General features: G+C 34.1%; 1 protein-coding gene across 1 annotated transcript in view; it reads left to right on the forward strand.

Moving 5' to 3' along the window:
• Window positions 1-25,492, forward strand: part of Elp5 (Elongator complex protein 5) — a 69,894-nt gene that overhangs the window by 9,108 nt on the left and 35,294 nt on the right. Inside the window, exons 3-4 of the mRNA XM_090412872.1 lie at window positions 12,280-12,357; window positions 18,960-19,168. Coding sequence (XP_090268998.1) covers window positions 12,280-12,357; window positions 18,960-19,168 — 287 coding nt within the window. The remainder of the gene's footprint in view (window positions 1-12,279; window positions 12,358-18,959; window positions 19,169-25,492) is intronic.

Genomic DNA, 25,492 nt, shown 5'->3' on the forward strand with positions numbered 1-25,492 from the left:
TGGTTGAGGTAAAATAGACTTAATTTATCTTCAATCATCAATAGATTCATTTGTATATGCATATGCCAGCTTCTTGTGCCAGGACAAATTAGCCATTGACATAAATGTAAAATAAAGAAGGGCAGGTATGCTCCTCTGTTGTAGCCTTTTCCTCAGCTACTGACTCTTTTTTTTCCAAATAAAGTCACAAACTCTGTTTTATTATAATTTTAGTAATGCCATCAACTTTGCTAAGGAGAAATTTGCAAAGTGTGAACTACAGTGCAATTTCATATACTCGAATACATTGAACTAGCATCAGTTTCATCTAATCATGCCAGTAATTGAATGAAATATATTCAGAATCTTTCTGCAGGAGCACTACAGGGTGCTTTTCCTAATTACTCTTTCCCAATTTGCAACATCAATAAACAATTGGATGTTTTCCTCCAATTAATATACATATTAAATGATAGTACCTAGCTCATTCCTGTAAAGTTGTTTGTAATTCAGTGCCTTTGTTTTAATGCTATCTTACCTGAATTTCATTCTTGTATCAGAAATTTAAACACCAAACTCATGCTTGATTCGTACCCAAACTCCTCTAAATTGTTCTGTCCTTCTACTTTATTAATACATCTTAGATTTCCTTCTCACTCACATCCAATTATTTGCATATCCATTTTCTCCCTTGTCATCATATTATCCTCACTGTTATGATAAATTTTAAGTTAAAGTTACTCAAAATATTTGCAATTTGTCTATCTCTTCTGTCACAGTAATTTTCTTTTCCAAACTTATCACTCTTCTACCATTTTATACAGATCGGCTTCTCAGTTACTTTTGCCATGCAGCATAGATTTAAGTTCAAAAATATACTCTGCATATTTTTTTTATGGGAAGGTGATTCAGGTTCTTGTTTAGAATCATGTGATGTGCTTTTAGGGCTTTGGATAGTCTTTATTTTCTGTGACATTGTTACTTGTTGCATGAAGATAGATACTTAATATACAGTTTTGAAAGGATTACTTAGTTTTTTGTAAGAATCAGTAATTAAAAGAATGTGTAGTGTGTGTGCATTCCCCCCTTTTTTTAATAGTAAAATCATGACTTTTGCTTTGTTATTTTCATCAGGTAATTCTATGTATTTAATAAAAAATAATTAAAGAACTGATAGAATTTCTTTTTTACTGTTATTAAACATTGAATGTACAGTTGATCCTTGAACGGGAGTTAGGGGCACCGACCTCCGACATAGTTCAAAAATCCACGTATAACTTTTGACTCCCCCCAAAAATTAACTACTAATAGCCTATGGTTGACCGGAAGCCTTATCGATAACATAAACAGTCAATTAACACATACAGATAACCCACGTATAACGCAGATGTTAGGTTCCATAGAAATGCTGCGCTATATAAATCACGTAATGTGAGACTCAGATCACATAGAAAAACTAGGGTTATGTTCCGAAATCGTTTTTTTTTTTTAATTATATAAACAACAATGACATATCCAATGAAAAAAAAAAATTTTATTTAATTCACGTAATTCATCTAAGTTGAGAAAACATATAAACTATAAAACAAATACATAGTATAAAATTATAAAAATTACAAATTGTATGTAAATTTCATTGCACATAATGCATAAATATTGTAGGCAAAATAAAATAAAGTTCATATTTTAATCTTTCATAGCATGAAGATTTGAGGATCGGTAATAAACATTGGTTTTATCATGTAATCACCTGATGCATTACTACAAAACAGTAGAGTAATTCTATCTTTGGAAACTTTGAATCCAGGAGCTGATCTTTCATTTTTCGAAATATAGGTGCATTTTTGCATATTTTTTGCAATATAACCCAGATTCATCCCATTGAACACCTGGTCTGCACTATAAATGTTTATAAACTTTGAGAGCGTTTTGTTTAATAAGATTATTTCCATTTAAAGGAATTTTCTTTTGAGTGCACTCTTCTATCCAAATCATTAGAGATTTCTCCATTTTTTTTCCATTAGAATATCGCATACACGAACACACTTTGCACTTACCATTGACCCAGCAATAACACTTTATCGGATTTCATGTTCATTTTGTTTGAATTGTTGATTCATTTAAATTCAAAGTCCCTGCAACAACTCCTTGGTTTTTCTCCATTTTTCAACCGATCCATGATTTTAATTTTTTCTTCGAGAGAAATGAATTTTCTTTTCCATATTGGTTTTTCCCTTTCGTTGCAGTTTGTGGCCATTACTATAAAAATAATTTTTTTTACATAAAAAAAAAGCATTACATATTAATTATGTATGTAACGCGCCAGAAAATAAAGTGCTCAGATTGAGATTAACACACTTATGATTTTTAATGTGCTTTCCTGGCAGAAAACAAAGACAATATTCAACAATAAACACTTTACACAGTAAACAATTGATGTGCATGCATGCTAAAGGATATTTCCCCTAATATAAATTCGCTACTTATAACTACATGTGGGATAGGGGTATACACAAATTTAATGAAGATAAATTTTTTTTAACTTGCGCCGTGAAAAACATATGAAAAGATAAAGGATTACTACAGTTTGTGGACTGCATTTTTATTGAAACCGCAGTGAACTACTTATACAACATAGATCGCATTATACGAGGGTTACCCGCATTTTTATGATATATATTCTTATAATAAAGTAAGCTAGAATAAAGAAAATGTTATTAAAGCAAATCATAAGGAAGTGAAAATACATTTACAGTACTATACTGTATTTATCAATACCATAAGTTTGCATCGTCTGCTTACAAGATCAGTACCTACATCAGTATTGTCTTATATAATACAAAACACTACAGATGTTATATGTATTACTTATACTAGACATCAAATATGAAAAGATAATGTGAAAAAGAAATTCGTATTTATTTACAGGTATAACAATTCATGCATTGATAATGAAGAAGCAGCAATATGATTGCTTTATGGTAGACTAATACAATCGATGCGATTGCTTTGTGTTAGCCTAGTATACACTAATGAATGAATCATTATAAAAATTTTATTTTATGCAGTTATGATTTAATACTGCATCTTTACGTTTATTTAGATTTCTCTTGACTGTAGATAGCCATGGACGGTCTGTAAGTGTTTGTGTGCATAAGTTTTGATAAATTTTAACTTTTTATAATAGATATATGTATACTTTATGGTAGTAAATGATAAAATAGACTAGTATCTACATATATTTCATGCATTCATAACATACCTAACTTTTTCTTAATTTTTCGACATTTTTAGGCTATGTGGTTAGTCTGCAAGTTTTTTCAAATTGGTGCAAATCTCCAAAAAATTTTTATAATATATTTATTCATGAAAAACCACATATAAGTAGATCCGCACTGTTCAAACCCACGTTCTTCAAAGGTCAACTGTATTTATAAAACATTTGTCCTCAGCTTTCTTAATGATGCGGCCTGGTTGGCTGAATGGTTAGTGTATCCACTCTCCAGCCAAGAGATTATCCTCACATTTATCTTCAGGTAACTTGCGATTTCTGTGCAAATACTAGTGGTGGTCAGCAGTAGATGGCGTCAGTGTAGATGATGTGGTTCGCTGTAGTTGGTGGATTGAGATGGAGAGCTGTAGAGTAGGTGGCCTCCCTTGATGAGTCTTTTTACTCCTTGGAGGTGTCACATAACAATAATAATGATAATAATCAGGAAATGACAAATATGCTCACCAACTAACCCATGGTGAGTAGATTTTGTCAGCTGGTAAGTAGCTGCAGACTGGACAGAACAGATTTTTTTTTTTTTTTTTAAAGGAAACACAGAAGAATATGCATAATGTAAAGGGCAATTCCAGTAATAATTATTAATATAACAAATTCTAATTTACAAAAAAATTAATGTTTTTACTGTTCTTCCTGTTTATTGATTTTTTGGAATGGTTTCCTCACACAAAAACAATGATACAGCACCACTAATCACTTTATGGAACTCCTGTTGACTTATTAATTCATATTATTAAACAATGCTGGTGGTGGCAGGGAAGAAGTACATATTTTTTGTGGTAAGTACAGTATTGCATAATTTTTGAAGTCCTGTATATAACCTATATTTATCTGGTTCGTTTATCTTCAGGTAACTTTAGTCTCAGTTGAATTTTAATTCAAATAGACAAGTAAACTAGAATGTTTAGTCATATCATATATTTTACTCTATTTGCTTACATTATGCACCAAATAACACAGACTTCATGCCACCTTCTGCTTCTCTCTTCTTTTTTCTAGGCAAATGGCATTCAAAGTAGAGAGGGAATTGTTGCTTTTCTCAGGAAATTAAGAAAGCAAAATCAGATTGTTAATTTTTGTTTAAATATCCAGGAAGAAATGATCTGCCTGTGAGAATTTAATTATTCTACATATTAAAAAGTTTGATAGGGCTAAACGGCCTCGTCTACTCCCTATATACGGGAAAAAAAAGGCGTTAGCTGATTTTTTTTTTTTTTTTGATTAAAAGTTTGAAATGCAGGAATCTCTCACATTACATGGTTCTGAATAGCATGTTGTTTAAATTAATATGGTTAATAAATTATCACCAGAATGTATTTCTTTATACATTTACATATATATTTATTATGAACTGAAAATTCGGCACAAACATTTTTGCTGTAAACATTTATGCCGTAAGACATTTTTGCATTAATTTTTGTAAATAATCAATGGATGATAAAGGATATTATAAAATCATTAAATAAAGCAAATCTTTATTAAGGTGAATGTCAGTGATACATAACATAATGAAATCGTTTAAAAATTGTGCAAATTAAAAGAGATGCTGAGTAAATAATTAACTTTTTGTTGCAGATCATCAAATCAACAAATCCATCAGTAACATTGCTCATTGGAAAAAATGCTAATACTATGAAGCATTTAATTTCATGTTGAATTCAGCATCTGTTTGATAGCCTAACTTCATACCAATGGCAACAATTTTGCGATAAAGCTTTTGTGCCATATGAAATAAACAACCTGTTATAGTTGTTGATGTACATATGTTAGAAAAAGTGTTGATAGTTGCTTTCTGGAAGTCAACCATTAATGTTTCGAGATATAATGATGAACGTAAGCCATTTAAGACACTGAATAATCTGCTTTAAGTTAATTCTGATTTGGCAGGAAGCAAAGCAAAAAAAGCTACTAATGGAATCCTTCGGGATCTTGTGTCAGTCTCAAGCCTGGATATAGGAAGAAGGTCGGTGCTCTGAGTGTCGATGCTCTGACTGTAAAGAAAAAACGCGATTGTTATCTGATGCCTATACGATCAACAGCTACAACATGCCAGCTTGGACGTCACCTGGATCAACAAGGTCCACGATACCAATCGAGCGATCGGGGTTGGATCGAAAAGTGGGATACTGAAAGGAAACAGAAACTGAAACTAACAGAACTATTATCAGTAGGAACATGGAATGTACGGATACATTGGATGGCAAGAAAACTACAATTACTTCTTGAGGAAATAAAGAAATATCGGTGTGATGTACTAGGACTGGTGGAGTTGCAATGGACATCAGCAAGAAAGATACACGTAAATAGATGCGAAATCATATGATCATGGCATGACATCAAGCATGAAGCAGGAGTTGGTTTCCTTCTTAACAAAAAAGCTAGAAAGGCACTCTTAGGCTACAAACCAGTCAATGAATGAATCATAGCGGCAAGATTTCAAGCAAAACCATTTAATATATCAATAGTCCAGATGTGTGCACCCACATCTGACAGCACAGATGAGGATATTGACTTATTCTACAATGATCTGACAGAGACAATAGAAAAAATACCAAAGCAAGATGTACTAATTATTGAAGGAGATTGGAATGCTAAAGTCGGAATATATAATGATGGTTGGGAAAAAGTCATAAGAAAATATGGTTTTGGAGAAAGAAATGAACGATGTGAAAAAATAATGTTAGAATTTGGTGTGGATCACGAGATGATGATCTATAACACAAGATTCCAGTAAAAGGAGTGTAGAAAATGGACATGGTGATCAAATGATGGGAAAACCAAGAACATGATTGACATAGTTTAGTGATTGCAGACATCGAGTTGAAATTAAAAAGAAAATATAAACCCCATCATCAGAAACGAAGAGAGCAAGAATAAGTGAAGCACAAATAGGAAGAAGGTTACACAAATACAGAATAGTGTTAGATGAGAAACTTAGAAGTGTGGACAAAGAAAAAAATTTGAATCTAAGAGTGAAAGGAGTAATTGAAGGCGATAGAAGATGCAGTTGAAGAAACAGTATCAGGAGAAGAGAAGATCAAGAAGAAATGGATTAGACAAGAAACACTGAAGTTAGTACAGGAGAAAAGAATGTTGAAGATAAGAAGGGATACATCAGAACAAATAGAGGAGCAATATAGAAGAAAGTGTAATGGGGTGAAAAAAGCATTCAGAATGGATAAGATGAAATGGTTAGTAGCCCAATGCAATAATATAGCCAGTACTATGGAGAGCATAAAACTAGGGAGGTGTACATAATGATTAGAACCATTAAGAGAAGGTGGCAACCAAAAAACAGACCACAATTAAAGACGAAAAAGGTAAAATATTGATGAATAAAGATAATGTACAGTGATGGATAAGATACTGTAGTGAGTTATATGAAATAAAACTAGATTTAGATAGCATTGGGAAACTGACTGAAGAATTGAAGCAGATATCACCACCAGGTAATGAGTATGATATGGAATCGCTTGATTGGTATTGCAGACCTTGTTGATCCAGGTGACGTCTGAGACGGCGTGTTGTAGCTGTTGATCATATAGGCATCAGATAACAATCATGTTTTTTCTTTATGGTCAGAGCATCAACACTCATCTGACTGACCCTCCTCCTTTATCCAGGCTTGGAACTGGCATGAGATCCCTAAGGATTCCATGGTGGCTTTTTGCTTTGCTTCCTGGCAAATCAGAATTAATTATTTATTATTAATTAATTATTCACCGTAAAGGAAAAAAAACGATTGTTATCTGATGCATTTGATCATTACCTATCTTATACAGCGGTATCTCGCTAATCCGAACCCTCCAGTAATCCGAACTGGGGTTTGAAAGAAAAAAAGTTGTATTTATTATGTATTATTATATTGCGTGCTATTATTTTTATTTAATAATTATTATTTTAACTATTATTATTTATTTCATTATTATTACAGTACAATATTTTTTTTCATACTGTTGATTGTACTGTTATAGTGCAGGCCTATTTTGATTTATTGTGTGTTCACGTTTGCCTGGGAAGCCGTCGAACCTGAAGCAATTCGAGCGTCATAGAAAAAACTGTGGCCTTCTAGAATTTACCAAGATAATTTCCTCTTTTTGATACACAAAAAGAGGAAATTCAAAACATGCATAATTTGGTTAAAAATATAAATCCAGATGTTGAAATTTCACAAATAGATGTTACGGAATGGAAAAAGAATAACACATAAAGAGACAGTTTTAATATGTGTGGACAGACTTATGTGTTCGTCGAACATGTTGTTTATTATTTTAACGGTATAATAGAACACAGAAACTAAGTAAATAATTAATTTATTAACTTGATGCTGATATTTCGCTGGTATTATAACCAGCATCTTCAGAGCACAAAAACACTGTTTGTCACAATACGCGAGACTAAAACAACATGGTGTACATTAACAAAATTGTAGCAGCAACACAAAGACTAGAGTCCTGATTTTGGCGCCCTCTATCTGAAAAAAAAAAAACCGCTATCATATATTGCTATAGAGTCCTAGAAAAGTGCTAGTTTTTCCTTAATATGACTGTCTCCCAGATCTTCGGCAAGTTAATACAGCCATATTTGTTGAGATTTGGGGTGTGTTTTAGGGCTTCTGTCGCCTCTAAGAACAATCTCTCTGATTTATATGGGTTTCTGTGTAGTACTTTTGTGTTTTTCCAGTTGATCCTGTGTGCAGGGGTATCCAGAGCATGGTCTGCTAGGCCCGACTTCCCATAATGATATTTCCGGACGTATCGTTTATGTTTGCTGATGCGGATATTCACAGTTCTTCCTGTTTGACCGTAGTAGGCTTGATTGCATGAGCAGGGTACTTGGTAGACTCCTGGATGTGATAAAGGAGGAATGCTGTCCTTGGGTGAGCGGATGAGGGTGGCTAATTTGCTACATGGTCTGAATGTAGTGCGTAGTTTATGTTTAATGAGAATTCTTGAGATCTTTTCGGATGTGCCTTTAATGTAAGGGATGGTGACTGTTTTGTTGTAGTTCTCTGTGGTGGATGGTGGGAGGGGTTTCTTAGGAGTGTTTAGTATTTTGTTTATTTTTTGTGGATTGTAGCCGTTGGCCAAGAAGGTGTGGCGTAAGTGAGTCAGTTCAGCCGTAAGAGCCTTGTCATTTGAACAGATTGCTCTCGCTCTATGGGTTAGCGTTTTTAAAATGCCATATTGTTGAGAAGGATGATGGTGTGATTGTTTGTGTAAGTATCTATCGTCACTCACCTTAAGCAAAGAAGCCACAACTGCTTTAAGTCGAGGGCACAACTTTGCCATAACTCCCAAGCAAGTTCCAAAAGCCGAAATAATGGCGTCCATCGAACGAAGAATTTACGACCTGCCTCCAACAACAGCTAACAACATACGTTTAGATGTGGCCAAGCCTCCAAAAAGTAATATCCCACATAAGGAATTCATGGCTATAAAAGAGCTACACAACAACAGCCAGATTACCATAACAAAAGCAGACAAAGGAAATGCAACCGTGGTGATGGACACAACTGAATATGAAAACAAAATGCACACACTATTACAAGATCAGTCAACATACAAAATTATAGATCGCAATCCCACCAACACACAAAAGAATAAGGCACGAAAATTATTAAAAAAAGTCACTTCCTGGCCCAAAGACACAGTTAACAAACTCAAACCCTTCCATGTTAGAACACCGAGGATCTATGGATCACCAAAAATTCACAAACCAGGCACACCCCTACGCCCAATTGTGGACAGTATAAATAGTCCCACATACAAACTGGCTAGACATTTAGCGAAGCTACTAGCCACTCTCACTAACAATTCTCCCTCCTTTATCAAAAATTCAGCACACCTAAAAAGCATCTTACAACACCTCACCCTAAAAAGCTCAGACTTAATAGTAAGCTTTGACATCACTTCACTATTCACAAATGTACCACTAATAGAAACCCTCAATCTACTGAAGTCACACTTCCCCCCTGATATATTTGAACTATTCAAATTCACAATACATGCAGGATATTTCACATGGAAAGGGAAAATATACAAACAAATTGATGGGACAGCCATGGGCTCCCCCCTTTCTCCCCCCCTAGCCAACTTTTACATAGAACACCTGGAAAAACAAGCAATCAATACAGCCACTCTCAAACCAACACTTTGGCTACGCTATGTTGATGATGTGCTTGCCATTTGGCCACATGGCCCTGAGACATTGAAAACATTCCTAGCACATTTAAATAGCCAACACCCAAAAATCCACTTTACTATGGAACCGGAAGCCAACAACTGTCTGCCCTTCCTGGATACACTCATTACACGTCTCCCAGATGGTTCCTTATCATTTTCAGTTTTCAGAAAACCCACACATACAGGCAGATACTTACACAAACAATCACACCATCATCCTTCTCAACAATATGGCATTTTAAAAATGCTAACCCATAGAGCGAGAGCAATCTGTTCAAATGACAAGGCTCTTACGGCTGAACTGACTCACTTACGCCACACCTTCTTGGCCAACGGCTACAATCCACAAAAAATAAACAAAATACTAAACACTCCTAAGAAACCCCTCCCACCATCCACCACAGAGAACTACAACAAAACAGTCACCATCCCTTACATTAAAGGCACATCCGAAAAGATCTCAAGAATTCTCATTAAACATAAACTACGCACTACATTCAGACCATGTAGCAAATTAGCCACCCTCATCCGCTCACCCAAGGACAGCATTCCTCCTTTATCACATCCAGGAGTCTACCAAGTACCCTGCTCATGCAATCAAGCCTACTACGGTCAAACAGGAAGAACTGTGAATATCCGCATCAGCAAACATAAACGATACGTCCGGAAATATCATTATGGGAAGTCGGGCCTAGCAGACCATGCTCTGGATACCCCTGCACACAGGATCAACTGGAAAAACACAAAAGTACTACACAGAAACCCATATAAATCAGAGAGATTGTTCTTAGAGGCGACAGAAGCCCTAAAACACACCCCAAATCTCAACAAATATGGCTGTATTAACTTGCCGAAGATCTGGGAGACAGTCATATTAAGGAAAAACTAGCACTTTTCTAGGACTCTAGCAATATATGATAGCGGTTTTTTTTTTTTTCAGATAGAGGGCGCCAAAATCAGGACTCTAGTCTTTGTGTTGCTGCTACAATTTTGTTAATGTACACCATGTTGTTTTAGTCTCGCGTATTGTGACAAACAGTGTTTTTGTGCTCTGAAGATGCTGGTTATAATACCAGCGAAATATCAGCATCAAGTTAATAAATTAATTATTTACTTAGTTTCTGTGTTCTATTATACCGTTAAAATAATAAACAACAGTTTTAATATGTGTATAGAATGGGCTAAGCAGAATGATATGCCATTGCACAAAATTTTATTGCTAATGCAGCTTCGAGAAGAAGCATTCGAAAAAAGTTTAGCTTCCAAGAAGCAAAAGAAAATCAGTGACTTTTTTTTATCGGTTGTGTACAAGAAAGTAATATTTTTTACTCAAATTAAGTTATGCACTGATAATTTTTTTTTTATTGCAGTTTTATTAAATCAGAATCCTCAACAATACAGTACATACAAACTAAATTTTTTACTAAAATAAACTTGTGTACTGCATTATTTTTTAAGTTTTACATTACAACATAGTAGCTTTTTTTTTCCTATCAGATACATTTATTTACAGAATTAAATTGATATACCATTAGAATTGATTATTTTTGTCTTAAATGCTAGCTATTGTTGTCTCTTGGGCGAAAATTCGCTAATCCGAACTTTTCATTAATCCGAACGAGCACGGTTTTTATTAGTTCGGATTAACGAGATACCACTGTATCTCAAATTTTTTTTCTCCATGCTCTTTGCCAAATTTTTGCTTTATTTATTTATTTACATGATTCTTGGCATACAGTTGTACATTGCTTGTGTCTGATGTAACCAATTCCTGTGCTTTTTTAATCTGTTTTTCTCACAGATCATCATCCAATGGTATTGATATTAGTTGACTAGAGAGCTTCCCATTATCACTTATCATATGCTTTCAAGTATACCTCTTCTTGACCATAACTTTCTTCTGTTCATCTACCCTCCAATTTCATTGCATTCTGACACCCTTACCAAACTGGTGGCAATGTTGATATTTCATCCTTAACTACATCCTGTAAGATTATTACCAAATCCAATGGGTTAAGACTTTGCATTGTCTTCTTCACATACTGCTTAAAGTAGTTGTCCCTCAAAAACTCTAGAAATTCATTTCCTTTGTTTCTAGATACCTATCTCTTCCTACTAGTCCACCTTTCTATAATGAAAATTTCTCATTAGGATCATATTTTTTATTTGCCCAGCCAGTTTGTCTAAATATTTCATATTTCATGATCATTTCCATAGCTATAATAGCATCTTATCAAATATGCTATTCTGTTTATTTCAACTGCATGCCAAATAATCTGAAAGCCATCAAATATACGGCCATTTTACACCTCCACTTTGAATATGGACAAAATTTCTGTGATCGTTAACAGAGATTGTTATTCCCCCCCCCCACTCTCTCTCTCTCTCTCTCTCTCTCTCTCTCTTTCCCTTTTCTCCTTCCTGTCATCTCAGAAGATTTTATAACCCTCTGTTTTTATTCCTGAATCAGTTAACCAATCTTTAAATATGTCATTTATAAATGACATATTTAAAGTAGGAAGAGGTAGAAATATACTGAAGGTGTTTGCCAAAGAGAGAGAGAGAGATCCAAAATATCATATGGGTGCTAGTTACAGATAATTAATATTCCTTTAAGAACCTCACAGTATATCTTTTTTGGGGAATATTTTTATTTCCTTACTTGCATGTTTAAGATGTTTAGCCTTTATTTTGCAGATGTTCTTTTTTTTTTTTCAGTTTTTTTTATGTGAACCATCATTTGTAAAGAATTTTACAGGAATATAATTTTAAACATTTATATATATTTAAGAATATGAGCAAACTAAACTGTAGCAATCTTTATAGGAATCAAACTTCAGTCCATTTACTATGCTATGACTCTAGACCACAAGACCATTATGAAGAACTAACATCAAATGCAAAGTATGTATAACTTTTGAAGTTTTATGATTCAAACAGAAATTTCTCATGTATTTCGTTAAATGCAGGTCACAATGCAGCCAGTGCAGAAATTATACATTGATTTTATTCATGGGGACTAAAGAAACAGTTCGTGGTGCAAGTTTGCTGCAGTGAAATTTTGGGCAAAGTATTTTTCTCTTACTATTAGTTCTTGGAAATGAATGTCTTTAAAAGGTATTCACAGGTGATAACTACAGTTTTTTTGCTTCTCTCCCACATTGAGTTCCTTATGAACTTATTCCTCATAAGTACTTTAATTGAATCTACCCATTGTAGAATTTCAAGGCTTGGCATTTGTGCATTTGGACCATTAATGGGCAGCCTCCCATATCTCCATAGCATTTCAGTTTCAGTGATTCCCTTTGGTTGACATGATCTTTAATTGAAGAACTTTTATTAGGGCCTTTCAACCGAAGGTGAGGCAGCAGGTCTCATACAGAGGTGGTAGAGTTCTTCCTCCTGCAAAACAGGCAAACTGGCCAGAAAGACATACATAATTGACAGCTATATACACTATTATACATATGGATAGGATTTACAAAGAAGACAAATTACTTTGCCTTGGCAGCTGTTGAGTCTAACATGCAAAAGGACCATGGGATGGATAGCCTCTTCCCATCAGTTCTCTTTTGCTTTTTTCGTCCTGTTTCTATGAATGGGACAAGACTAAATTCAGTGAGTATTTCCACTGCTAAGAAATATCTTTGTCTTTGCATTGGAGGAAGATCTTTTTACAGACTAAGGCTTTCACATTTCTTGTAGGTCTAACTTGCAGCCCATGTTTGTTTGTTTTCTCCATAGTAGGAGTTTTAGTTTCTACTGTCTTTCATGCAGTATGAGTGATACCTTTACCAAATAAATTATGAAGACTAAGGAATCTGCAGGCCAGCCACCAGATGGTGTGTAAGACCAAACCAGAAGTCAGTGCATCCGAAGGTTTCCTGATTAACATGTGCAAATCCTGCATCATTTCTGGAGATAAGTCTGTGGTATATGAGGGAGCACTTTCATTACCATATTATGGCAAGGAGATTGGGTGTTTTCTGCATGGATAACATGTCCAAAAATTCTGTGCAGTTATTTACTAAATGAAACATGTCACTGCTGAAAAAATAAATAAAAATAATACCAAATATTATAAAAAATACAAAACATCCTCAGAAAATAATTTCTTCATCCACTTCAGTATTTGTAACATAAACATATAAATTTAAAATTATTGAATTCACTTATATGGAATAAGAGAGAAGTTGGCCAAAACACTAAACTAGAAGTATACAAGATAATGTTCAAACTAGTTTTAACTTATGGATTTTGAGAGTTGGGTAGAAATAACAGCTGATCAAAAACTAGAGAGACATATGAGAGTTTTGAGAAAAATTAGAGGTGTGAAAAATAGCAATGGTATAATCATATGAGAAATGAAGATATTAAGAAGGAACTTGACATTGTTAGTATTCAAGAATGTGTCAGTAGAGCTAATCTAAGATGGTATGGTCAGTTAAACAGAATGGTAGAGGAAAGTTTATTGAAACAGGTATTTGATCCTAAAATGACAGGAAAAAGATGCAGAGGAGGACTACAGTCTAGATGGATTGATATTGTCAGAAATGCCTTAGAAGACTGAAACATAAAATCTGACATTATTGGAGTGTTGAGAAGTAATAGACTAATTTGGAAGGAAATTGTTGATAGGAAGTTCATAATAATGTAAATTGAATTGTTGTGCATATCAGGAATTTTGATAATGATGTGACACAAATGTAAATGACGTACCTTATCATTTTTTTATAAACATCCATTCTGGCCCATTTTTGACTGAACTTAAAATATTTACTACAATATCACTTTACATCTTCACTGTTTAATATGTTCAGGTCAGTGCAATCATGGCTTGCTCATGTCGAATATAACCATCTGTCAAAGCGAGCGAATTCACTGGCAATTTCATTCCTGCATGTCATCAGACTTTTCGTAACACTATCTTTGATTGTAATTAATCCCACATTGAGGAGAGGGGGGGGGAATAGGTGAAAAGGAATATTCTTTTCAGAATATATTAAAAATAATAATAATGATAGAAAATGGTGTATTTCATTATTAGTTACTATACTTGATTTACTAAAAGATGTAAAGAATAGCAAATATAAGGAAGAGAAAGAATAAGCATGAATAGAAATACTTTTAGTACTGTAAAATGGATTATGAATAATTTACATCTGTGATATATATGTGCTTGTGCTATAAGTATCTAGGGGTGGAGCAAAGAATACATGATCCTATAAGCTCTAGGCTTTCATATTTGCACTTTTGATTGGTATACTTAAAAAAAAAAAAAACTTATGAATAGATGGAAAGGGATTTGTTTGGGAAATATAAATCACTAACAGTCATTATAATAGTCAGACTCAGATGCAAGAAAAACAGGTAGTTTTATTGTATCACTGAATAATTCCAGAGACAATTGCAGTCTGTTTAATATATTTGTCAACTATTTGTTGACAAATATATTATGTCAACAAATAGTGCAATTAGAGAAAACTGGATAAAAATGGCACTGCTTAATGAAACATATCCCCTCCCACAGAAGCTATGCTGCATAGACTCAAGCAAAATCATTTGTTATACTACCAAACACAGCATCCAATTAAAAACAATTGTCCTAACATTTGTCATATTTTCAATTACATGAAATAAGTGTTTGTTCAATTGCATTTGAAATTTTCGATGTCATTAAGACAGATCACAAATGCCAACTTCAAATAAAATTCTACCAAAAGAGTCGAAACAAACATGCCACATGAACTTTGTGTCAGTGAGGCCACCTGCCAGCCTAACATAGGAGTGGCATACAAGAAAGCAGCAATAAAATTCTATTGAAAGGATTGCAACTAACATGCTGTGAAAATTTTGCATCAGATCAGCCCACCCGCATGATGTGGAAGCGCATACAAATGGTAATGAGAAGTCCTGTCAGTACGATAAATGTGCAAAACACTTCCTGATTTGAACATGTTAAACTGCACTCTGTATCATTCCTTCCATCACGGTTCCATACATATTATAAATATATGTATGTATGTATATATATATATTTTTTCTTTCCCCTCTGTATTCTTTTAATCAAAGATAATTCCAAATAGTGGATCAAGTAATATTTTCATATTTTGCTGTCGAGTCTCTAAGATTTGGTTTTTGTTTTCAGACTTTCTCTATTTCCCAAATATTACTTGTACTGCATATTTGAGTGTACAGTTCATTTCTGAAATCTGCTTGACTTTGATTATTTTTAAAATTTATAAAAAATAAATTTTCTAAAACATTTTATTCTCCAAAGTGAGTAGGCAGAACACTTTAGCTCTAACTTTGAAGATTGGGTTTGTGAGTTTGCAGCTGCCACTATTTCATCATATGTCTAAGCCTTAATAGTTATATTATTATCTGAAATAATATGAGCTCTGTGATTAGTTTTTCTATGTTTTAAGAAACCAAAGTTTCTTCAAGAGACAAGATCTTACCTGTGCCAAGGATAGCTGGGGAAACAACCAGCTAAAAAAACATAAAAAAAATTCCACATAAAAGTTAATTTCTAGTCACAGATTAGAATTGAATGTCATGGAAACAGCAACTCAGTATGATACTTAACTCATTTTTATCCTATACAGAACTAAATGTTGAACATTTTCTTATTTCCTATGCTCAGTATATATTCTTATATTCTGAAGATTTTACTGGCAGTAATAGCATAATCTATAAGATTTTTCTTATTTCTTGTATGTGCCTTTCAGTGTGAATTTGTGCACATCAGTATGTTGGAACATGGTGTTATTAATTATCTCAATTTCTAGATCTAGAGTTTTGATTCATTTCCTTCTCTGCTATTTAGTTTACCTATGAGAACCAAGTTTTCATTATTTCTTAATCTCAACTGTCCTCCTAAATGACTTAAAGAATTAGAAAATTAATTCAATAAATTTCTGTACTTTTTCTGTTGGTGCTTCCACTGGGACAATAGGCACAAATAAATTACAGTTTCTATGTTTCCCATTAGTAATGTCGGCAAATATGAGAATGGGGAACTGGACAATGAGACTTATTTGTGCCTAACGGTCCCACAGAAGGTTCTACTAAGGTAGAAGTGGAGGAATTTTTTGAGGCTTTAGAAAAAGCAACTGACACAATGAAAAAGGAAAAGTTGGTCCTTGTTGGGGATCTAAATAGCAGAGCAGGAAATGATTGTGAAACATACAAAAATATTTTGGAAATATTTGGAGAAAAGAGCAAAGCTAATAATAATGGCAAATACCTGTTGGATTTTTGCTCAGGACATGGACTGGTTATTACTAACACCATGTTCCAACATAAAAATGTGCACAAATTCACATGGAGAGAAGAGGCTAGGAATAAGAAAAGTCTCATTGACTATGTTATTGTTGATAGTGATGTTTTCTCCATGGTGCAGGACACCAGAGTGTAGCGATCACTATTTAGTCTTGAGCAGGATAAAATTGAATTTCATATTGAAAAAGAATAACATGTAAGAAAGTTTTAAAACGAATAAAAGTTGAGCAGCTCTCATATGTGAACTGTAGACTAAAATACACAAAGATTATTGAAGAAAAAATGAAAGAGTTTGAGAACAGGAACCAAACCATGGAGATTCAGTAGCAAGCCTTGAAGAAAACCCTGATTGATTCAGCTAGAGAGGCTTGTGGTGAAGTTGTCTGCAAGGATAGAAAAATTAGAACTCCCTGGTGGACACAGGAAGTTAAAGAGGCAGTGAAGGAAAAGAAGAAAGCATATCAAAAGTTCCTGGGAAATAAGTCAGCTTGTGCTCTTAGAGAATACAGAGACAAATTTTAGAAAGCTAAACACTGTGTAAAATTAGCTAAACAAAAGTCATGGGAGGACTTTGGCAAGAACATAGAAAACAAATATCAAGAAGGTGGCAAAATATTAGGAATGGAGGAAAGAGTGCTGTTAAAGGAGTTAGAGATGATAAAGGTGACATGAAAACAGGAGAAAAAGATATCCTTGAAGTATGGAGTAATTACTTTGAAAATTTGCTAAATGAAACAAGCAGTGATGACAGCACAGTGATAAAAAACACTGACCAGGCATGCAATCAGGAATACATATCCATACTTGAAGTAGAAAAAGCCATCAAAGGCTTGAAATGTGGAAAGGCAGCAGGAGTAGATGATATTCGGCCAGAAATGCTGAAGTATGGTGGTATAAAAGTCTTACAGTGGCTGCACTGCATAGTTCAGAATGCCTGGATGGAGAGACGAATTCCCAATGATTGGAGTAGAGCTCTAGTAGTACCTATATATAAAAAGGGAAATAAAACTGAATGTGAGAATTACAGAGGTATATCCCTATTGAGTGTTCCTGGTAAGATATATGCAAGTATACTTGAGAAACGGTTGAGAAGAATTATGGAAGAAAAGCTTGGTGAAGAACAAGCTGGATTCAGGTCAACTAGAGGCTGTCAGGATCAGATCTTCACTTTACGACAAATAGTTGAGAAAGCATGGGAATATAACAAAGATCTGTATTTAAGTTTTTAGTGAAGATGGTAAATTAAATATGGAAATAGACAACAGAATCAACAAAGCTGGTATGGTAGGAAGTCAATTGAATAAAGTCATATGGAATAAGAGAGAAATTAGTCACTAAATTTGCTGTATACAAGACAGTGTTCAAACTAGTTTTAACTTATGGATCTGAGAGCTGGGTCAGAAGTAAAGCACTTGACTAAAGACTAGAGACCGCCGATATGAGAGTCCTGAGAAAGATTAGAGGCGTGAACAGATGGCATCAATGGCAATATCATATTAAAAATGAGGATATTAGGAAAGAACTTGACATTGTCAGCATCCAGGAATGCATTAGCAGAGCTAATCTCAGGTGGTATGGTCACTTAAACGGAATGGGCGAGGAAAGATTAGCAAAACAAGTGTTCTCTGTCAAGCTGGCAGGAAAACGACCCAGAGGAAGATCAAGATATAGGTGGATTGATACGGTACAAGTGCCTTAGATGATAGAAATATAAAATCTGGTAATGTTGGAGTCTTGACAAGTAACAGACTGATTTGGAGGAAAATTGTAGATAGGAAGTTAGTAATGATGTGAATTTTTCATGTAGTACTATCATATCCTGTACACCTCTTGAGGGTACATGGCAGGAATTTGATGATGATAGAAACATGATTATGATACTATATAGTTTACCATAGGAAATGTTGAGTGAGCTGGTGTTTTTTGTGTCTACATTTTATACTTCTTATGATTTTAATATGAAAATCAAAACATACAGATGGCAGTTTTATAGTAATTAAAGTTATTTTACTCAAAACGGTAGTTGATTCCATAAATCTCTTAGAATGAGTGCTACTAAAGAAACATTGATTTCAGATGGCTGCACTAAAATGATAAATGTTAACAGTAGGTTTGATATGTAATACTTGTATAGCTGAAAAAGATTTATTTGTTCTATATATATATATATATATATATATATATATATATATATATATATATATATATAATCTTATTTTTAGCTTGAAGATCTATGATGGCATATCTGATCCACTTGGATGGAACCAAGAAAGTGCTTCTGCTAACAGCTACTCTCTTCATGATGTATTTACCCATATTAAATTGCAAGATCGTTGTGTTGTAGTTATAGATACCTTGAGTACTGTGCTTATGCAATGCACAGTTCATGATATATATAGAGATCTTTATAGTTTATCACAGAAGTACAAAGGTAGTATTTTTGGTTTAAGTTTTTATAACATATTACTATGAAATATGTTCAAATGAAATACCAAGTAGTATAAATAATTCAGTTCTAATTCACAATGTTGCATTTGTGGTAGGACAGGATTAAAAAAAAATATTTTTTTAAAATTCTTTCCTATGTTATCCTGTGGTTCAATTATGTAATATTGTGTACAAATCTTATATTTATGTTTTAGTGATTAGAAATTTGTCCTTTTTAAGTTAAAAAGTTATAAAACTTCCCAGACCATTCCACCATATGGAATGGTCTGGGAAGTTGATATGCTTTGATTAATGATACAATCCTTCATAAAAATAAGCAGAAAGACTTATGTGTTGGCAGTTTTTTATTATTATTATTATTAAATGACACCTTCAAGTGCCCTTCCTCAGGGAACTCATTGAGGGAGGGCACTTGCTCTACAACTCTATTTCCACACTTAGTCCACCAACGCCATCTACTGCCCACCACCACCAACACTAGTATTTTCATAAACATCCATGCCCACAGTGGGATTTGAACCCACAGTCTTTTGGCTGGAGAGCTGATACATAATCACTTGGCCAACCACCAACCAAGCCATGTTGAGTTTTTTTTTTTATAATGATTTTAATTCACAACATAAGACATAATAAGAAACTAAAGATATACGCATTTGCTTATTTGCTGATATTTTGCTGGTTTATACCTAGCATCTTCAGAGCACAAACAGTTGGTCACAGTGCACAGAGCAGCAATTAGTTAATATTGGGAACAGTTTAAAAATTGTAATGGACAACACAGAGAACTAAAATCTTAACTGGTGCCATCTGTTGTTGGATAAAGAGAGAGATTTAATAAGTATTAATTTGATCATAATGAAAAAAGAATTGAGGAAGTCAGCAAGTTCAAGGACCTCGGATCCATTATTAATGTGAAGAATTGCTGTTCTGAAGACATCAGAAGAAGATAAGGAATGGCTAAAACAACAGTCAGAGACTTGTCTAATATCTAAAAGGATGGAACTATCTCCACAGGAACAAAGTTGAAGGGATGGGATTTCCTTTAGTTAGCCTTCTTGGCTATTCTGATTTTGCCTTCCTTACCATTGGGTTATTTTTCCTGCCTATGCTTTGTACTGCTTCTGAGTAAACTTTCTCCTTACATACCCTCTTTTTTTTTTTTTTGCAGCTCCTGCTTAATGATACTACTACTACTACTCATCTGTCTAATTCTTACCTGGTTTATGCTCCTGACTTTTTGTAGTTTGATATTGCTTCCTTCACACACTCCTTAACCATCCTCCATGCATACCTAACATTCTTCCCTTGCAGATTATTATGCAAGCCCTGGTTCGAGCCCTTCCTAGCTTGTTATAATTATCTGTCCTGTAATTCCACATGGTTAGCAACCTCCCCAGTTAAAGGTGATGTGGCTTTTTTGGTTATGGATGAATATTCTGATGCCATCACCAGATCTATCACTCTCAAACTCCCATTCACCATATTTCTTCCTTCTGAGCTGTATCCCTGTAGCTGAAGTCCTGTAATAACTACTTGGGTTTACACTTTCGTGGTGATTTGCCATTGTACCTCATCTACATCTTCCCTTGCATCATCTGGCTTCCATATATTTAGCTTCTATCTCATATGAGATTGCCTGAAATAAAATACACTTCTATTTGCATCTTTGTCTTTATGATGACCTCCTGCTCTTTTTTGGCTGAAATTTATCTACTGTTATCAGCAGTACTCTTCCCACCCCCTCTCTCTCTCCCCTTTTCTTTCTTTCTCTCTTCCATTGAAATAATGTAGTTACATGGATAGAATGAAAATACTATTTTCATTCTATCCATGTAACTACATTATCTGCTGTTAGTTGGGGGTTCACTAATACTATAACTTTTTGGTGAGTTTGCATCAACCAATGATAGAAACTCCTTCCTCTTATTCCTGTTACTTCTGTAACATAGTATACATAAACTGCAGTATCCTCTTATGTAACTACCTGCATGTCTTGTATTGATGCCTTCATTCCCTGAGTAACTAAATTCACTTTTTTTTTTTTATCATTCTTACACTCGCTCTCCTCATGAGTACACACTCACCTATAACTTTCCCTTGCAGTAGTTCTAGTTTCCTTGACTTTGCACTTCTGCACTCTTAGTGAAAAATGTTTTCCCATGACAGCCGACTCCAAACCCATTTAAATGGAATCTTTCAGGCCTGTAAGTCACTCTATCCATCGAATTTAGTCAAAGGTCTACAAACTGCACACCATTGCTTCTGTAGGCTTTTGGGAATTCAAGGTAGACTGTTTCAGGGAACTGAGACATATGAAATAAAAGTAGCATATTTGGCAGGATAGCAGTTGAACTGCTAATGGATGTGGCTAGTTGTTGCTCATATAATGTAGGTATTGTAGAAAGTGTATGAGTGCTCCATATACTGCTTAACCCGGCATTAGTAAGGTGGGGTGTCACAAACCTCAGAGATTTTAAATTGACTATAACTTTTTAATAATGCATGGCAGTGAGTCATGCCTCAGTATAGCTTCTCCTTCTGTAACCCACTACTCTACACCATAGACGACATACTGTTGTGCGCAAGCAAGTTTAGTGTGGAGAGGTGTAACATGTGCTGGAGTCCACCAGACCCCACCTTACCAAAAGCGTGACTATATTTACTTCTGAAATGTAAGTTGTTTTCATGTATATTCTACTAAAATATTATTGTTACTGCTGTCTTCTATATTTTTACATACCAACTATAAGCAAATACGTTTTCATAAATATTTAGAGGGTATTTTGAGAACAATATCTTTTTTTTTACCAGATGAGTTATGAGCAGGAAGAACAGAGGTTACGTCAACTTATAGATGACGCTTTGAGAGACGAGGAGCCATTCAATGGAGATGATAGTGAAATTAATTTTAAATTAGTCAGTAACCATGAATCTGATACAGAACAAGACTGTGAGGAAGAATCTTAAACAATACGTAATCTAATATTGATTAAAAAGATATGGATTTCTGTAATACACTACATTATTGGGTGGGTCTGTGGGACTCCACCCTACCACTTTTGTTATATTTTCCCACCTCACCAGTACCACGGTAATATCACACGTGGAAATATTTAGAAAAGACCGTGTGGTAATTGTGAGACAGTGGCTGGAGAGAGGGAGGTGTGTGTGTGAGGGGGGGGGAGGAGTTGTCAGCTAAATTGTCCTCTTCTGGATGGCATCAAGAATTTTTAGAGAGGCTTTTGATGCACCATCACAAATCTCAGAGCAGTAGTCCAAGGTTAGACAGATTTGAGATTTATATAGAATTAGTAGTTGGATAGGTGAAAAATTATGTCTTGAGCAATAAGAGAATAACTGGTTTTTTATTTTTTATTTTTTTTTTTCCTGCAAGAAAAAATCCAAAATTGTATTTTTTTTTTTTTTTTTTTTTTTTTTTTTTTTTTTTTTTTTTTTTTGAGACATTGAAATTGACTAGATTATCATTATCCCATTGAAGGACATTATGGAAATCATGTTTAGGCACATGGCATAGAAGATCTTGAATTAAATTTTTAAGCACTAAAACGTTTTGCATGAGTGGAAGGAAAGGAGAAAACTATCATCAAAAAACAATGAACAGAGTTTGAAGGTTGCTTCCTGGAGCACTGCACGTCTCTTGCTTTCCACCAGAAATAGTTGGAGATAATTTGCCTTAGTTATCTCTGCGGGAGTTGGATGTGAAGAATGATGTTAGATTTATCTCTAGGTAATGTTACCATATGGATGTGAGAGAGAGAAAGAGGTGGGAGCACAGATGGACAAAAATCATGCCCAACATCAACTCACACAGAACTCTGTGTATTCCTGTATCAAGTTCAGTATTGAACATGAATTTAACAATTTGCAATAGACTACAGGGCATGATTAGAGGTGAGTTTCGTACATTTATCGCTTTCAGAATAAGATTTAACTTTATGATTGTTTTGCAGTGTTAAGGGGCAGTTTAGTATGTAAATGAAGCCATAATTTTTATCTCAAGCTACTTACTGTGTGCTGTGTTTTTATCCATAACAAACGGGGGGGGGCAATCTTCAAGAATTGAAGGATACTTTTTTAAGTAAGTTTTTTAATTTTTTTAACTTCTGTTTTTGTGGGATCGTGCTCTAGTGGGATTTGGGTAGCATGATCTAAGAGAATAATATCCATTTTTTGATTATATTCCATGGCATTAAGTACAACTGTGGTGTTACCCTTATCCGCTCTTGTGATGACGATACTTTTTTTTTCTCTGTAACTTTCTGAGAGCAGTGAGTTGGCCGGAAGATAAATTAGTTTTGAATATTTTCCCAGTGCTGTAAGTATTCCATTAAACCTCCAACATGATGTCCTCCCAGCCTTAAGCCTCAGCACATAGATTCTGCTGCTATCAATCAGCAAGCAGTTTTCTCAATAATATTATCCAAATGACTGTTTTTGATATCTGTAAGATATTAGATTAGGTATGCTGACAAAGGCCTGTTAAGTGTGTTCCCATCTCTGCATCTGGTTTGTTGGTTTTCTTCCTGGTTGTACATCATATGTAATGAGGAAACTCAATCCTAAAACTTTGCAACTAATGCTTGGACACTAATTCTTTCTTCTTCTTCTTCTTCCTGTCATGGATTTTATGCCAAGTGATCTGGTCTGTTCTCATCTCATGCCATCACTTTCTTGATCTTCCAATTTTTCTTTTTCCATTTATTTTATATCTGTATAGTATTTTTGACAGTCTGCTATTGTCCATTTAATTTAGATGTTCTAACCATTTTGTTTTTATTTAATTATATAGTGGTTAATTGGTTTTATATTCAGAGATTGTAAAATCTTTTCATTTGTTTTATGGTCTCTCCCACATGGTATATCCAGCTATTTTTCTGAGTAATTTCATTTCTGCTGTTTGAATCCATTTTTCATTCTATTTTTTTATGGTTTGTTTCACTTCCATATAATAAAGTTGGTGTTTAGTCAGAATGTTATATAGTCTGATTCTGGTGTGTTTTTGTACTAAAGATGGCTTAATTATATTATTTATTATGCCATTTACTTTAACAAAATTTGATATTTTAATATATTTTTCATCTTCATATGATAAATTGTATCTCAGGTATTTGAAAGTATTTACTTGTTCTAATATTTTATTATCTATTATTATTTTACTTCTTGTTAGGTTTATCTCCCTTGAAAACTATTATTGTTGTCTTTACTTTTGATATTCTCATATTATATTGTTCTGAAATTTCATTTAATGATTTTTACTGATCTCTCTAGAGTCTAGAGCAGTGATGGCGAACCTTTTTACCCAGGTGTGTCAAACATCTTTTTTTTTAAATATTGACGTTGTTGATGTGCCACTTGCATACATGCATTATAAATTTAACTACATAATCATAGATGGTGATTATACGTATCATATTAGGCTATTTATTTAATAGGACATTGATATAAAATCTATGAATTCATATTATACAATTAATTTAATAAAGTGAAATTACAAACTCACATTACATTTAATGACTTTTCTGTTGCTGAGTAGTGGTAGAAAGTTGCTTTATAGAAGAGCTATAGTGTGTACATTTTAATGCTACACAGGCAGTGCTCATATCATTGCTCAATTTATTTCTCCCTTTCGATTTGATATTATTTAAGGCAGAAAATAGAGTTTCACAAGAGTATGTAGAAGAGAAAATTGCTAGAAGAGCTTTAGCTCTAACTACAAAATAAAATAGAAATAGGCTAACTATAAAATATAATTCTTTCAGTGAACCAAAACCTACCTTCGCCTTAACTGAGAGCGATCTTACACGATTTATCACATTTTTTTCATCAGAATACCAATATTTTTCAACATCCAAGGTGTGTCAGTGCTGACACGCGTGTCGTATGTTCGCCATCATTGGTCTAGAGAGATCAGTAAAATGCTCTAGAGTCTAGAGCATTTCCGATGTAGCTAATACAATTTGATCATCTTCAAATAATAGTGTATTTATCTTTAAATGTGGGTTTATTTGTATACCAAATAGGTTATGCTGTTTCCAGATTATTTTATATATACGAGGTGTGGCTATTAAATAACGAGACAAGGTGCACTGTGAATCATGTACTCGTAGCAGTGGAATGACCTTGAAGGTTCTAGAAGCAGTTGAGATAAGCATTGTTTGCTGTCGCTCATAGTTAGTCTGTAGGCAGTTATAAAAGAAACACGTGTGAAGTTGCTTTGCTGGAATAATGTCTAATGTTAAACTCAAGCAGTGCATTAATCTCAAATTCTGGACTTGCAGGAGAAGAT

This window comes from Typopeltis vanoorti, chromosome 2 (assembly GCF_054136105.1).
Source record: "Typopeltis vanoorti isolate ZY-2024b chromosome 2, IOZ_Tvanoo_1.0, whole genome shotgun sequence".
Taxonomy (NCBI): Eukaryota; Metazoa; Arthropoda; class Arachnida; order Uropygi; family Thelyphonidae; genus Typopeltis; species Typopeltis vanoorti.